General features: G+C 36.7%; 1 protein-coding gene and 1 long non-coding RNA gene across 2 annotated transcripts in view; one reads left to right on the top strand and one right to left on the bottom strand.

Moving 5' to 3' along the window:
* abca1b (ATP-binding cassette, sub-family A (ABC1), member 1B) overlaps positions 1-16,894 on the top strand; it is a 36,785-nt gene that overhangs the window by 5,744 nt on the left and 14,147 nt on the right. Inside the window, exons 3-16 of the mRNA XM_084133256.1 lie at positions 128-221; positions 2,702-2,843; positions 2,965-3,083; positions 6,647-6,768; positions 7,322-7,513; positions 9,216-9,305; positions 12,160-12,400; positions 12,851-12,990; positions 13,073-13,189; positions 13,318-13,512; positions 14,090-14,295; positions 14,393-14,569; positions 14,815-15,037; positions 15,860-16,081. Coding sequence (XP_083989382.1) covers positions 128-221; positions 2,702-2,843; positions 2,965-3,083; positions 6,647-6,768; positions 7,322-7,513; positions 9,216-9,305; positions 12,160-12,400; positions 12,851-12,990; positions 13,073-13,189; positions 13,318-13,512; positions 14,090-14,295; positions 14,393-14,569; positions 14,815-15,037; positions 15,860-16,081 — 2,280 coding nt within the window. The remainder of the gene's footprint in view (positions 1-127; positions 222-2,701; positions 2,844-2,964; positions 3,084-6,646; positions 6,769-7,321; positions 7,514-9,215; positions 9,306-12,159; positions 12,401-12,850; positions 12,991-13,072; positions 13,190-13,317; positions 13,513-14,089; positions 14,296-14,392; positions 14,570-14,814; positions 15,038-15,859; positions 16,082-16,894) is intronic.
* On the bottom strand, positions 123-7,416 carry LOC311094986. The gene is made up of 5 exons (XR_014608748.1): positions 7,292-7,416; positions 4,634-4,672; positions 4,286-4,368; positions 3,146-3,239; positions 123-254 (listed from the first exon to the last, which is right to left on the bottom strand). It is a non-coding gene; the product is annotated as an uncharacterized lncRNA (long non-coding RNA).

The raw sequence follows: 16,894 nt of genomic DNA, 5'->3' as shown, positions 1-16,894 counted from the left end.
CTTACTTTAGACATTGGAGACTGAGAGCTTTTTTTCTCTGAGGGCTCTATAAGTCATGTTTGGTCTCTAATGTCTGCACTTCAGAAAACGCTGACTGTTTTTGTCCTCATGTGTTTGACTTGTGCAGCTCCAGCTGCTGACGGAGATTGTGTGGCCTCTCTTTATTTTCTTCATCCTGATCGCCGTGAGGTTGAATTACCCGCCTTACGAACAACATGAATGTAAGTATACTCCACAGTTGTGGACTTTTTAACCTGTGAATAGAGAGAAAAGCATTTTTAGAAGTGATGCGGTTGTGCTGTGTCCGCACAATGCAAGATTTAGCTTGTTTTGTAACATTAAATTCCCAACTTGCCATTGGAAAACGAAATGGCTTGCACGTGTTGCTCGGAAAACAACTTTTGCACTTCAACGTGCATATTAATTGCATTGCATAACCTAAATACATGGTGTAAGCAAGGGGTGAAAATGCACGTTGTTTCATTGCACGATTCTTTATGGTGCATTATTATCAGATGTGTCAAGCTCGCAGGGTGTTTATGAGTTCTCGCTAATAACTAGAGGAATTGGTCTTCTGTCAGTCACAGATGTAGAAAGATAATGTGATGTTATCAGGAGCATGCTGGGATTTAACATTTTTGAGAACATTTAAACATGGACAAAATGTTCTACATTTTATCATCAGCTGTTATTTGATAGTACAGTGACATTGATGTTCGCATTTATTAGCTGGTTTGTTCAGTGTATCGTTACATCTTGTTTAATAGCACCTGAGCTTTTATTGTGCCTGATGGTTTATCTAAACTCATTAGCAAAATTTTATATATAAGGAGTGTCACCATGACCTAAGAAATGCTACTCATGCCAGGGCGTAAACTACTAATGAATTCAAAACACAATGCCTGGCTATTAGCCTTTGAAAAGACATACTACATTAAATGTAGTATCTTAATGGATACGATTTTGTGAGATTGTGAACTTTCTGTTCTTCTTTTGTGGATCTGTGAGCCTTGGTCATGAGATCTTGTTGACGTTCAAATGTGTCTGTGTGCTACCGCTTTGGTTTAAACAGGATATAGGAGGTACTGAGCAGAATTTCACTTCTCCTAAAGTCTGGATTTGTGTGAGGATGGATGAGTAGATTTGTCATATGCGAGTACAGGCATGTTGCAACCTCTCCTGCTGAAGTGATTAAATGGACATAGAACAATGTCCATCATGTTGGTAATAATCAATTTTAGGACTTCAAAAACCAGCAGTATTAAGTCCCTTAAGCTGTAGACAAATTATGTGGATAAATGAATTCCAAGAAATATTTCACCACAAAAAAGAACAAAAAAATGAATAACATTTTATTTTGAAAGAAATTGATTATACAAAAATGAATAATAATTTAATTTTTGTATTGTGTTATGACAATTAAGCACATTCTGTAAAAATACTGTAATACATGATATTTTCATTTTAAATTCAGCATAAAAGACGTACAACAAATACTGCCAGGATATATAAAAATGTCATTTATTATCATACATAATTATAATATACAAGTTGCATTTTTATATATCCTGGCAGTATATATTGTACGTCTTTTAATTTATGCTGAACTAACATTATTACATGTTTGTATATACATTATTAAAGTATTTTTACAGAATATGCTTAATTGTATAACAAAATACAAAAATAAATCTGTATGGTTTATATATATATATATATATATATATATATATATATATGTGTGTATGTATATATATATATATACACATATATCAATAATGAAAATTCAGTCTTTCATGAGAACTGGGGAAAATGTGCTTGATTATTATGAAAAAAAAAAAAAACTTTAATGTTCCTAAAAATAGGCTTCATATTCTTAAGTTACAAAACTTCTTAATTTTCTTTTTAGTTTAAGTTTAAGTATGACCCATATATGCTTTTCATCAGATTCACCCTTTTATAAATTATTTAAAATTAAATAATTATATGGAATTGAACAAATATCCCCTGAATTGATTACTTCATGCTGAAAGTATTATCTTATCTTTGCTGTGCTCAGCAATGGAGCAGCTGGCAGTCTTAAGGTTGACTGATAGCAGACCTATACATTTGACTCATTATAGAAATAACAGTGAGCCTCTGGTGTGCGTGGGGGGGGGCATAGGTCACATATACTGCTTAGGTAATCACTTGATAAGGTCTCCTCGTAGAGTACGCTTCTTCCAGGGATGGGGAGTCTTATTTTTGCCAATTTTTTTTCGGTCTGGGAAGATAAGGAAGTCTAAGGCTGCACGTTGTCCATTATCTGTATATGGGTGTATATGGGCATGGGGATTGGCCGCAGGCCGCACTGGGAGGTATAAATAATCAAAATCTCATCCAGCACATCATGTCCATGCCATTGGATGTCAATCTGATAGCGTATCTAAAAGCTCCCTGTTATCATGATCAGTCATCATGCATGAAGTAGTTGAGCTTTTGAAGTCAAATGATGCAGTATCTGGGAAAAAAATGATTTTACAAGAATACTAATATAAATACAAATATACTTTTTCTGACATCATCACTCTATGCCATTGTGTTGATTATGCTGGTTTTATCGTGTACACTTTCTTCTCTTCTGTAGAAAGCCTTAATGTGGAAACTCTTTTCAATCCTCTTCAATAAGGTAGTTCATTTCGTCTCCCTTTATTTGTTGCAGGTCACTTTCCCAACAAAGCCATGCCCTCAGCAGGCACCCTGCCATGGATCCAGGGCATTGTCTGCAATGCCAACAATCCGTGCTTCCGACACCCAACCCCTGGGGAATCTCCGGGAGTCGTTGGAAACTTCAATGATTCCATGTAAGTTGTTGCCTTCAGCTGAAGACTTTGAAATAACAGGGTTGTCAGCTCTAATGTGACCTAGCATATGTAATATAAGACATTGAGTGCAATTTGGTAATAATTCTGCTTTCTTTATTAGACTCTCACGCCTGTTTTCTGATGCCAAGAAGATCTTACTGTACAGTCAAAATGACAAGAGCTTAGATGGATTCAAGGAGCTTATCAGTGCAGTAAAAGTCATGCAAAAAAACACAGCTGGTGAGTACAGTACAGTGGCCTAGAATAAAAACATTTCACATTTTCTTAAAGAAATAGCTCACCTGAAAATGTCAATTTTCCAAATTCTAATCATTCCAAACTTCAAATGCCTGAGCTGTTCTTTTCCATAAAGTGAATGCATACAGTGACCAAGCTCTTAAAGGACAAAAAAAGACATAATAGTACAATAAAAGTGATATGACTTGTGCACTGTACTCCAAGTCTTCTAAAGCCATATTTACATTTATGCATTTGGCAGACACTTTTATTCAAAGCGACTTGCATTGCATTCAGGGTACTTTTTTTTTTTTTTTTTTTTTTTTTTTTCCTTGCTTTCCCTGGAAAATCGAACCCATAACCTTTGCATTGCTGTAATATGACAACATATTAATTTATATTCAAACTTTGAAAATCAGTTTAGAGACCCACAAGAACCAATGGCATTCAGCATCATTAACATCATAAACTTAACTTTTTTATATATCAAGTATCAAGTATGCAAATGACCAAAATGAGATGCAAGCACTAAGATTTTGTTTTGAAACGTCCTAATACTTCTCCTAACATGAAGTGACTCATTCGAATTATCAGTAAATCCTTGTAAACATATACAAGTGAAAGGTTGATCCCCATCAGTCTTTGAGGATTTGTTGGAATTGTGATTTTTTTCCACTGGGAGAGGAAAAGGTGGGTGGCTGAATGAAAGATCAAGCCTTTCATACAAGCCATGGCAAGTCGGTTTGAGGGCTAGTGTGGGTGTAAAATACGCACAAACATCCCAGAATCCAATCCTCTAGCATTACCTTCTCTATTCAATTCACTTAGCGTGTGCTGGGTAAGCACCGTGAACTGTCTCTTCCTGTTCACAGACTTCTCTTCTCACGCTAAGTGAGCTTTAATCGCATTTCTCTGCCTAATGGAGGAAAGGTTGTACAGACGCAATCATAGAACGTCTGGAGTAACATTTTACAGTTAGTGAAATTGGTAGATGACTTTTAATTGCTTCCTTCAGAGCTATACAGACAGAGAATAAAATAAAACCAAAATTGAGCTAAAATATGTAACCATAATACACCTTCCTGTTTTCCCAAAGTAGAAGAGTCTTAAAGAAAAAGAGCCACGTCAGCCCACCTGTTCAAATTAAAGCTTCATTATTGTGTCTCCGGCTGTCGTGCATGACAACAGGAATGCTTTGAACTCACCATCCAGTCATTGTGGGGCTTATCGTGACATCCGCATGCTGCGATCTCATTCATTTGTCTTTATTCTCCTCTTTTGATTTCAACTAATGACAACAGACATGAAAGAGTTGAGTTCGTTGGGTTTAGGTTATAGTTAAAGCTTAAACTCATTCACACCTAGATCATTTGCTATCATAGCTGTAATGCTGGATTCACAAAGAGCTTTAAAAATCTGCTTTACAATTAGCCACATAATGGGTTATAATGTTCATTAAAAACATTCAGGCTTAAAAATTTACGCCAATTGTTGAAATGTAATGGTGTTCTCTTTGGCTATTGAGGGTTTAGTTGACTTGTATATTCACATACCTGGCTGTCCTGATAGCACTTAAATGGTTTGTGCACTTCCTGCAAAAAAAACAACAACAAAAAAAACATTCGTTCAAAAGTTTAAGGTCAGTACGATTTTTTTTTTTTTTTTTTGCAACAAATGAATACTTTTATTCAGAAAGGATGCATTCAGTTGTTAAAAAGAGACAGTAAAGATGTTCATAATGTTACAAAAGATTTCTATTTCAAATAAATCCTGTTCATTTGAACTTTCTATTCATCAAATAATCCTGAAAAATATATAATTAATGACTTAAAAACATTAAGCAGCAAAAAAAAATTCAACATTGATAATAAAATAAGAAATGTTTCTCGAGCAGCGAATCAGCAGAATGATTTCTGAAGGATCATGTGACACTGAAGACTGGTGTAATGATGCTGAAAATACAACTGCATTACAGAAATAAATTATATTTTAAAATATATTAAAATAAAAACAGTTATTTCAAATTGTAATAGTTCACTTCACAATATTACAGTTTTTACCATATTTTTGATCAAATAAACGTAGCATTTGTGAGCAAAAGAGACTTCTTTCAAAAACAGAAAAAAAAGGTCTTATCAACCCGAACTTTTGAATGGTAGTGTGAATGTCAGACATAAATTACAACTGTCTAAGAATTGGATTAAGGCTTTGGAAACCCCTGCATTACATATACCAAGTATCCTGATTTCAACATGTAATTTATCCCGATTTCACCTCGTTTATACTCTTTAAGACTTTCTCATTTTGAGCTTGCATATACCTGTCCAATCTAAAAAGGCCTAACAGATGTAATTAGCCATGACTTTACAGAAGGTCCGTGCACATGTCTTTTCAGACCCCATTGCACTCCTCTATTTCTACACCCTTAACCCTCTTTTCAAAAGACTGATTAGTGTGGAAGCGAATGAATAGTTCAGGAATCTGCCACCTCCTGGGGGTTTCGCCCCTCCCTTGCAATGGACACACTTCCAGCCTTTGTTTCCATGAACAGCACAGAAGGAAGACAGGGAGACAGTAGGGCTGCTCTGGCCGAGGGTTATCCCAGATAGTTGTTAGCTAGGTGTGAATGACTAAACTTTACCCAAACACATCAGGTATGGCTTTATGCGTATGGATTGGAGGAGGGGGTGTCGACTGTTTGCGATCCCCAAATTTACAGACTTGAAGTATTTCCATCAAGAATAGGGATTTGTTTGGGACTCATCACTTCCATCAGATAATGTAAAAATGTACTTTTTTTATTTATTTTTTTAAGATTCATATCATCAAAGAGGTACACTATCTTATGCTCACCAAGGCTGAATTTATTTATATTGATTTTAAAATGTAATATATACCTCTGATGCAAAGCTGAATTTTCAGCATCATTAATCAGTGTCACATCATCCTTCAGAAATTGATTAATCTTTTCCGAATAAAAAAAATTCTTTAAAAAAAATCTAAACTTATTAACAGTAGTGTAATGTCACACATTTAAGAAAGGAATGGGAGTCTTAAGTAAATCTGTTCCATTTTTATGGATTTTTGTGGGCCACTTCATCCCCTTTTGTAGATTCCAGAACATTTAGGCAACTAGACTCCCCGTGTGTTGTTTGTGGAATCACGCGATGAATCAGTCAATGTTTCTTTCCACGCCCAGGTGAACCGCTGGCCTGCTCCGACATGTACTTGAACTTTAAAAAGAGGAATGAAATTTAAGGAGAGCACACGGGTGTGTAGTTAACACTCTCAAAGGCTCGACGCCTGAATGAACAGCGCTAAGTTTCAGCAAGTGAGCGCATGTACTCAGAACAAAAGTCTGAGGTTTTCTAAGAATGTGATGTAAATGTAAATTGATGGAAAGTGGGGTGCGTTTCCAAAATAATTAATCCTAAAATAGAGGGTGGATCTGCTCAAATTGAAAGTCTGGTCAAATTGCTGAAAAACCTATAACTACAGCCATTGTATGTTGGTTTTTTAAAGCATTCCTTAACATGCACACACTAAAGTGGCATATTTGTCCTTAGGTTTCAAGCTGAAGGACTTCCTGCGTGAAAACGAGACCCTCTCAACGTTCCTCCGGCAAAATGCCTCCTTTCCCCAGAATTCTGTGAAGAATATTCTGGAAGCTGATGTGAATCTTGAAAAGGTGAGCATCGAAAAGCATTATTTTGAAGGGGGAAAAAAACAATGGTGACCATAAGATGACCCAAGTTCACCCATTTCTTCCATGCTCAAGCTAAAACAAAGACCCAAACGTCACATCTGTTGTACAGTAATTACAGTGCATACAGTACGTAGGGCACGGTCATTGTTTCTAGGTCCATTTTGATTAGTTTACACCACACATGCTGCTAAACTACCCCTGGGAATCAGTTAAAGAGAGGAAACCAGCATGCATCTCAAATTTATTTGGAAATCAACAGCTGTTAGCGGTGTGACGTGCCCTCAGGGCATTAAACAATCTACAGTCCTCATAAATGACCATAGGCAGCCTATAGTTTTACCCTAATGTACCCTCAGAATGTGTATTCAAGGCATCTAGTCTAAGTACTTTATAATGACCCTCTCCTGATAATAAACTCATGGGTCACATGAACAGTTCTGTCCCGTCTATCTCCAAAACCCCTCACGGATCACATGAACACCTTCTTATCTGCCCTCAACCTTACCGGTTATCACCGATGCTCTTCATGTTTTAGGTGCTGATCAAAGGTTTTGGCGTCCATCTGAGAGATATGTGCAGCTCCACCACACTTGAGGACTTTGTGACCATCCCAGACAAAGGGGTGGCGAGATTCACCCAGGACATCATCTGCAGGTCTCCAAATAGCTGGCTAGACCAGGCCGAGAGACACTTCAAGTCCAACCTGGATTTCCTCAAACCTCTTAGGGTAAGAAACATAGTACAGTGAATCAAAATGAACAGATTTGTTTTGGGGTTTTTTTAAATCATGGCATTATGCTTAAATATTCAATGGAAGAACCATGATATAACCATGGTATTCTCTGAAGTACTCTATTAAATTTCTATGGAATATAAATATGGTAATCAAACAGTACCATTGTATATATTATTATATTCTAATAAAAACCTATTGGTAAAACTTTAAAATAAGGTTTCATTAACAGACAATGAACAATACTTCTACAGCACTTGTTAATATTAGTTCATGTTAATTTCAACATTTACTAATACATTTTTATAAATAAAAGTTGTATCTGTTAACACTAGTTAATGTACTGTAATCTAACATTAACAAAGAATTGTATTTTTATTAACTGACATTAACAAAGATAAATAAATGTTGTAAAAAAATATATTCCTTTTTGTTAGTTAATGTTAGCTAATGCATTAATTATAATGTTAACGAATGGGACATTATTGTAGTGTTGCAGAATAATAAAATTCCACACAAAAATCAAAAGAAAAACATGAAAACAATAACATATTATTATTTCAGTGCAATTAATTAGTTAATGTATTTAAATATTACAATTATGTTTATATATATATTTTTTTTTGGGGGGGGGGGGGGGTTAACTGTAAACTGTTTTACAGCTGTGACAATCATCGAGAGTAATTACAAAAAGCTCTGAATGCTTTTTGATTTTTAATTATCAACATGTCACAGTGCAAAAAAAGGTCCTAAAACAGACTACATTGTCTTTATGCAAAGTATCATTTTTCACTCTACTATCTGACACCATCTCTAAACCATGTTAATGTAAGAGGGGTGTCCAGATGGTGTTGCTTTATTGTTAGCAAAGGGTGTAAATTAAACTGTTGCTGAATAAGGTACCCCCACCGTGTGTCTTAGGGTGACAGAGGTCATCATCTTATCTTCCAAACCGGTGCAATAGTGTCCTCTCCTCCTCCACTGCTGTTGATAGTGGTTTTAAAAACAAAACCAGGCGACTTTATCATTGGCATGCATTGTGCCAAGACACAAACAACTCAAAAGTCAACTAAAAGAGACTGAGAAAGGGAAAAGAATGAAAGAGATAGCGGATTATGAAGAGCGTGGGAGGATGCATGTTGTTGCCTGTTGCCCTACACACCTACCTTAATATACAACCTGAAGGCACGGCTGGAAGTTAAAACACGTCATGACAGCTTCAGTTCCTCTGTTCTGCTTCTTCCTATGATTTCCAAAAAATGTCAAGATGTCAGGTTGACTCATAGATCACGTTGGTTAATGAAAGATGATCTTGACTCAACGTTCTTGGGATTGTGGAAACCCAGATGAATGGGTCATCTTAGTTTGATTTCGCTGGCTGTTGGCATATAGAATGCATGGAATGAATGTGACCATGTGTAGCATTTATGGTTCTTTGATCATTTACAATCATGCAAATTAGATGCCTTAAGAATGAGTCAGCACTAACATGAGCGCCTAGATTTGATTTAACACCCATATAAACTGATTGAAACTGAACTATGAAACTTTTAACTATGTAAATGTATTTTAGACATATTCCATGTAAATTATATATATATATATATATATATATATATATATATATACACTATTATTTTTCAATAACTGTATTACAACTTATTACAATAATAATTTTTTCTCTGCCTTTTACTAGTCGGACATAAGGACTAATGCCACTGATGTCCGTCAAGTTTCCAAAGCCACAGACAATCTTCTGGAGAGCCTGGGATCACTGGCTGTGGAGGTAGATCTCATATTATTTATTAAGAGTTTATCACTACAGGCAATGTAAACCAATCCTGAGCTGTTCTGTGAACTGTCCATCAACTGCAAATGAGAGTTGTTTGTCATAATTCAAACCTAACCCGGTAAGGCTCTAAACCGTCCCATGAGAGTGAAAGTGACATTTACTGGCGAGGACAACTGCTGGGCCTGTGACGCAGGAGTAAAGGTGTCACATTGGGCTTGCATGTGTCGATGAGTTCGGTAGTGTCTCGTTTGCCAGCTGTAGTGGTGCACAGTGGGAGGAAGAGAAAGTTGTTTCAGCTCCCAGCTGGACAGATATACAACCAAGCACAGCTGAACAAGCATCCAGAGAGAGAGTCACACAATCTACTCAGCAGTCAGTATCTAAAGACTGCAATAAAGACGTTTGCTTTACACAGAGAGATGGGCGTTCATGACCTGTTTGCCCATACAAAAGCCTCTCTGTTCTCTGCTTAACTGAAAGGGAAACCTTTGGCTACAAGTCTAACTGAATGGAACACTAAACTCAACCCATTGCTCTAATCTGGCTCACCCTCATGTTTGAGACGGATGGTGAATTCCAGTAACCTTTTACTGTGTTGGTATGAGACTGGATGAATGCTGATTAAAGTGCAAAAACAATACATTAGACATATGAAAACCTTGAAAGTTGTATACATTACAATGCATTTGTTTCAAATGATATATATTGATTTCAATTTTTTTTTGCTGTTGCAGTGCAGTTATTTAGGAGTTTTCTCTGTACAGCTTTGTTTTAGAAGGGACATGAGGGGACATTATCCCTCCCTCCCTCAGTGAGAGTATTTTTGCGGTAGACATCTGTTGGACTCTCCGCCCTCCATTCTCTTGGCACTTTTACACTAAAATAGCAGCAAGTGACTCGCATGCTTGCTGAGTCAGATCCGTAAGGCTCACGTGGTTTCAACCAGCAAAGCTTTATGCTGTGCACCACACCTGGTTTAAAATGAGTGACCAGGAGACACAATTCTCTACTCAGTGAAACTATCCTATCCTGAAACTATCCAACTACTGCATATTATTCAGTATACACTGCATACTGCCTACTATTTTTTTTTTATTAAATGTATGCATTATGTGCACAGTATACATACTATATACTACAGAAATAGTAAGTGTATAGTGTGCTTATCCGAACATAGCCAGGTGTGAAAGAAAAATCACTAATGAGATTTCTTTAATGTCTCAGTTGCTTCTCTTAGAAAGCAATGAGATTAAATGGGAACACTCTGGAGACTTTTTCGTAAGTCTTATAATAAAAATGAAAGTTTCCTCTTGGGTTTGCTTTAACGTGAAATATCTTGACCAGCACAGAATAACATTTCTCTTCTTGTCAGCCACCCTCCAAAAGCAAACCTCCCAGTTTAGACATGCATTTATGTTAGATTTTCTTTGACAATCCTTTGTTTGTTGAAAAAGCAGAACCAGCTTTTCATGGGAGGGTTTATTTGTCTAATGATAGTTGTGTTCAATTTGACAGGCCCTCGGGGCATCTGCTCTCTGGATTCAGGATTGTTGGTTAAACATCCAAACAGGAGTTAGACAATGACAATAGCTTTTAAGGATTTTGCAAAAATAGCCTGCACTGGCGTAATAATGAAACACTAACATTATTCCTTATAATGCTTGTCAAATTTCTCTTCGATGTACTGTTAAAGGGATAGTTCTCCCAAAATTGAAATTATTTTATTATTTACTCACGCTCATGTTGTTCCAAACCCGTATAACTTCTTTCAAGGAAACACAAAAGGAGTCGCTCTTTTAGGCTCTTTTCAATTACAATGACTAGAAACTGGAGCTTTCGTTCTCTAAAAAGGACACAAAAGCATGGATCATGATAGTAGTTCAAACGACTTGTGCATTATGTTCCAAGGATTTCATGGGTTTGTGAACTAATCACTCTTTTGAATTGAATGTTTTCAGTTAATTATTTGATTCAAATCATAAAAAATGATGTCTGAATGATAAATTCATGAATCGGATTGAACCAGTTCTCATGTGTCAGTCTCAGTGATCTGGTCGCAACCATTTACATACACCAATTGCTTAAATTGCTATCATGGCTTCAGTTGGATATAGTGTTGAATTAACTACTTTTATAGTGCTTTTGAATGCTTGAAACTGCATAGGATAGAGTGACTAGTCATTCTTCAACATAAATCCATTTGTTCTTAAAGTCCGCCTGTAGTCAATCATTTTATCCCTTAAAACTCATATTCGATCAGCAAAATTACATATTTAAATGTTTTTTCCTAGAAAAAAAAATATCTTGAATGTAACTCTACACCCTTGCCTCATTTAGTATTTGCGGTTCTATGAATATGCAAATTAGCCTCGTCTCCACTCACTCACACCAGCTCAGACACCCACTCGTTGACGATCACATGTTGACATGACTAGTTACAAGGTAGTTTGTGACGTCAGAAACACCATCGATTTCAAAACGCATTTTTGAGACGGTCACTGCAGTTTTAAGGAGAAAATACTGACATGAATTTACACATGGTTTGTCTTAAAGCAAATTAAAAACACCACATAGACGTATAAACAATATTAAAACTTTGATTTTTACCCGAGGGAGACTTTAAATAAAACCGTATGGGTTAGGAACAACATGAGGGTGATAGAAAGATGACAGAATTTTTCTATTTTGGGTCAACTAATTGATTAAAAACACAAACCAACTTAATATAGAAAACGACATGCCTGTTTAACAAACTAATGAAAACCACTAAGTAAATTTGTTGTGTGATTACATATCAATCAGACTCTTCTTGACTCGGTTAAAATTGTAACATTCATCATTCTTTCAGCTGGCCAGTATGAGGAGCTGGATTGACCTGCGAAATGAGATCCTGTTTCTGACCGAAAACGCCACCGGCTCTCCGAGTCTGATGTACCAGGCTGTGTCCCGTATTGTGTGTGGACACCCGGAAGGAGGTGGCCTCAAGATTAAATCCCTCAACTGGTACGAGGACAGCAATTTCCAGGCGCTGTTCGGCAGCCACAACGACAGTGATGACGAATCGGCTTCAGTCTACGACAATACCACCAGTACGTTTCTTTTTTAGTATTATTAATATAATATTATAGTATTTATTAATACTTTGAATTAGCTTTTATATTTTCAATTTTCATTTTAATTTTGTATTTTTGTAAAAAAATTGTAATTTTGTCGTTGTTGTGATTTTTATATTTAGCTTTTTTATTTCTGTTTAGTTTTAGCGATTTCAGTACTATTTTTGTTTAGGTTTAAGTTTGTTTTTCATCTAATATTTATATTCTGCTTTATTTCAGTATTATTTTAATTAACAAAAACAATTTTATGTAGTTTTAGTTAACAATAACAACCCTGACCTACAACAGCAGTTAACATGCTTTTTCATAAACAGCATGCACTGCATTGGAAATAACATACTAGCAGTATACAATACAATACAGAGTATGCAGTAAACGGATGCTAAATTGTCCTTTAATGCATATTCTCATGCATTGTGTTTCTAGCTCCATACTGTAACAACTTGATGAGGAACATGGAAGCCAGTCCCATCTCTCGGATGATCTGGAGGGCATTGAAACCTCTTCTGATGGGGAAGATCCTCTATACGCCACATAGCCCTGCAACCCAGAAGATCATTCATGAGGTAATCATATTGAAAAAAACTTGTGCATGATGCATGCATGAATCTGCAGTGTAATTGGAGCAACTTCCTAATTCTTTCCCAGGTCAACAAGACATTTCAGGAGCTCGGAATTCTACGAGATTTAGGAGGAATGTGGGAAGAAGCCAGACCGAAGTTTTGGAACTTCATGGAGAATAGTGAAGAAATGGATCTGATGCGGGTAAGTTATGTCTTACTCTCATTACTGCCCCTATGTGGCTGGTGGTTGCGGTGCAGGACTAGAACTAGTCAATATTACTGATATTGAAGCTGATGTCAACGTCCATCTTTTTGTTCTTCCAAACACAGACGCTTCTTCGAAACAACGTCACTGCTAGTTTCTTTAGTGCCCAGTTGGCTGGGACTCAGTGGAACGTGGAGGATGTTATCAGCTTCTTGTCTAAGCACTCCGAGGACACGCGTCCCCATGGGACGGCATTTACGTGGCGGGATGTCTTCAATGAGACGGACCAGGCCATTATGAGCATATCCCGTTTCATGGAGGTCAGAACAGCTCTCTTTCATACTACCTTTTCCTTTCTTTTCTCCTCCCACACACATCCTTTCTATCTCATAATCCATCTGTCTCCCACATACATACTTTCACATTAAACACGTCAACAACCTATCATCAGTTAAATAGTACACGCATGTCACAACCACCAGGATTTCCAGTTTTTTGGGAGAAAGGCACGTGCGAAACATGCTTGGATGACCTCTTGCATGAATTGTGTGGGTTTTGGGGTTTTTATATGTCTATTCCAGCAATTTGATGTCTGTTAGTTTGACAAAAGGAGATCTGAAAGATAAAAAGGAAGTGAAAATCAACTTTTATTAAGGCTAAAGACATTGTTCCCTAGCCATCGCCATTTTTAATGGGTCAAAAGTTCCCTTTTACAGTAATACAAAAACAAGCCAAAGATTATTACAGGTCAAATAGATTATTTGAGTTATTATAAAAGTTATTGATTAAACCGCACACAACAGCTTGTTTACAGTCTAATATGGTCAAATAAAAATCAATTGACTATCACTAGACAGAGAAAGTCACATTGTGACTAAATGATGGTGTTTTTTACAGTGTGTAAACCTGGATAAACTTGAACCTGTGAGCACAGAGGAGAAACTGGTGAATGAGTCCATGAGTCTCCTGGATAACAGAAAGTTCTGGGCAGGAATTGTGTTCCTGGACGTACAGCACAACACCTTGGAACTTCCACCACACGTCAATTACAAGATCCGCATGGATATCGACAACGTGGAACGCACAAACAAGATTAAAGATGGGTAAGTTTGCTTTTCTCAGCTGTCAATGATGGAAATTTCCATTTTAACGAGTATGCTTGCTATGAAATCAGGTGCTTATTGTGTTTTTTGTTGGCAGGTATTGGGATCCTGGTCCCAGGGCTGATCCCTTTGAGGATATGCGGTATATTTGGGGAGGATTTTCTTACCTTCAGGATGTAGTTGAACACAGCATCATCAGAGCAGTTACTGGGACCAAAGAGAAGACTGGTGTTTATATCCAGCAGATGCCTTATCCATGTTATGTAGATGATATGTAAGTATTCCACTGCACCGCACATAAACCTAGAGAAATTACAGAGATGACAAATTATCAAGGATCATCTTTAAACTACTTCTCCTGCAGAAAAAAATAGCATAATAATAATACATTTTATAATGCGCTTTTCTAAAACCCAAAGCGCTAGTCTGGCATGCTTGTCCTGACTGCTTTATGCTTGCCTTTCAGTATGTTATATAACAGCAGGAACAATTATTGAAAATTCTTTTCATTTCTCATAGTTTCCTTCGCATTATGAGCCGCTCCATGCCTCTCTTCATGACTCTGGCCTGGATGTATTCGGTGGCCATCATCATCAAAGGCGTCGTCTACGAGAAAGAGGCCCGACTCAAAGAGACCATGAGGATTATGGGACTAGACAACGGAATCCTGTGGTTCAGCTGGTTTATTAGCAGCCTCATCCCTCTTCTCGTCAGTGCAAGCCTGCTGGTTCTTCTACTCAAGGTACTAAAAAGACATCAGCAGATCTTATTTCCTTTTTGAGAAGCATACCTTTCCCCTACAAAAAAAACTTAATTTAATGATCAAAGATTATTTAGATTTGGTAACACTTTATTTCGATGGTCCACTTTAGACATTCTACTAACTATAAGTAACTTTGCAACTACATATCAATTAACTGTCATTACTAGAGTGTTAGTAGACTGTCTGCTTAATATCTGCTAACACTTTATTTTGATGCTATCCAACAGACATTCTACTGACTATAAGTAACTTTAAAACTACGTACATGTCAATATATTCTCCTAACCTGAACCCATAACCTAACAGTCTACTAATACTCTAATGAGAGTTAGTTGGCATGTAGTTGCAAAGTTATTTACAGTTAATAGAATGTTTTAAGTGGACCATCGAAATAAAGTTTAACCTTAGATGGCATTACATTTTTTGGGGTGTTGCATTCAAAATCAACTTGACTTAAAAATTTGACTTAAGAGTTTGAATTTACATCTCACTTCTGTCTTAAGATCTGTGGTTACACTTTATTTTTTTGGTGACTTAGTTACATTGTACTTACTCAAATAAGTACTGAGTAATATTAATTAACTACATGTACTTACCATAGAGTTCACCATTAGGGTTAGGGTTTGGTTTAGGGTTAGCAACTTGTAATTATGCATAATTCTATAGTAAGTTTATGTAGTAATGTGTAACTACGTCACCTTAAAATAATGGTGATAATGGTAACAAATAAACTTATTTACCAGTGATATCTTACTAACACTAAATAATAATAATTCAACCTGATTTCTTTTACCTTTTCAGATGGGAAATCTCCTGCCCTACAGTGACCCTGGCGTAGTCTTTCTCTTCCTCGGGTCATTCGCTGTGGTAACCATCATGCAGTGTTTCCTGATCAGTACTGCGTTCGCACGTGCCAACCTGGCAGCGGCCTGTGGTGGCATTATCTACTTCACCCTGTACCTGCCTTATGTGCTGTGCGTGGCTTGGCAAGACTACGTGGGCTTCACCGCCAAAGTCATCGCTGTGAGTTTTACGACCACCTATGGAAAATAACTAAACTTTACAATTACAAATGTGTGTGTGTGTAGCGCCATCGGTTGTTGCTGTGCTGGGCCAAGTGCATTACGTTATTGTACAGTATAAGGATACATAATTCCTTATTGCATAAGGAAACACATTTATACTGATTCCCTTATCTAAAATGACTTACATGGGCGATGACAATATCTTAACTGTAAAATTGCACTTTAAACCCATTGTAGGCTAACACTAGATTACAAGGAATCTACACTAGATTAAAGTGATAGAATAAAGATCTGGGACACTAATACAAGAGTTCAGTTAAAGGTGAGCAAGCAGTGAAGAGTTACTGAGATTACTTTGATCAAGGCACTTAACCCCGGGTTATTACAGGGTGGTTTGATCCTGCATGGTTACCTAGTTACTTGTAATTAAAGTGACTTACTGTAGGACACACTGGTCCAGCCGACCAATCAGAGCACATTGCTCTTTTCAGAAGGAGGGGCTTCATAGAGACAGGAACTGACAGACTGGGAAGAGAGGTGCTGCAACAAAGTAAAATATGCTAAAAGTAATGTGTTTTATACATTCAAGCATGAAAACCTATTCTAGTAGACCCCAAAAACAAAATCAAGACTTTAACAGTATGATTTCATTCGAACTAAAACAATATTTTAAAAAGTAATGTAAACAATTTAATCCGACAGAAATCATACCAGTCAGATTTTTGCAACACCAGACTAACAGACCCATATAATTTAACTGCATTATGGAGGGTGGAAACTTATTCGGTAAAACTAAATTAGTTATTTTGGT

The sequence above is a fragment of the Abramis brama genome (genome assembly GCF_963993115.1).
Source record: "Abramis brama genome assembly, chromosome: 13".
NCBI classification, from domain to species: domain Eukaryota; kingdom Metazoa; phylum Chordata; class Actinopteri; order Cypriniformes; family Leuciscidae; genus Abramis; species Abramis brama.
The sequence above is the reverse complement of the archived record's forward strand: the minus strand, read 5'-3'. Positions and strand labels throughout refer to the sequence as shown.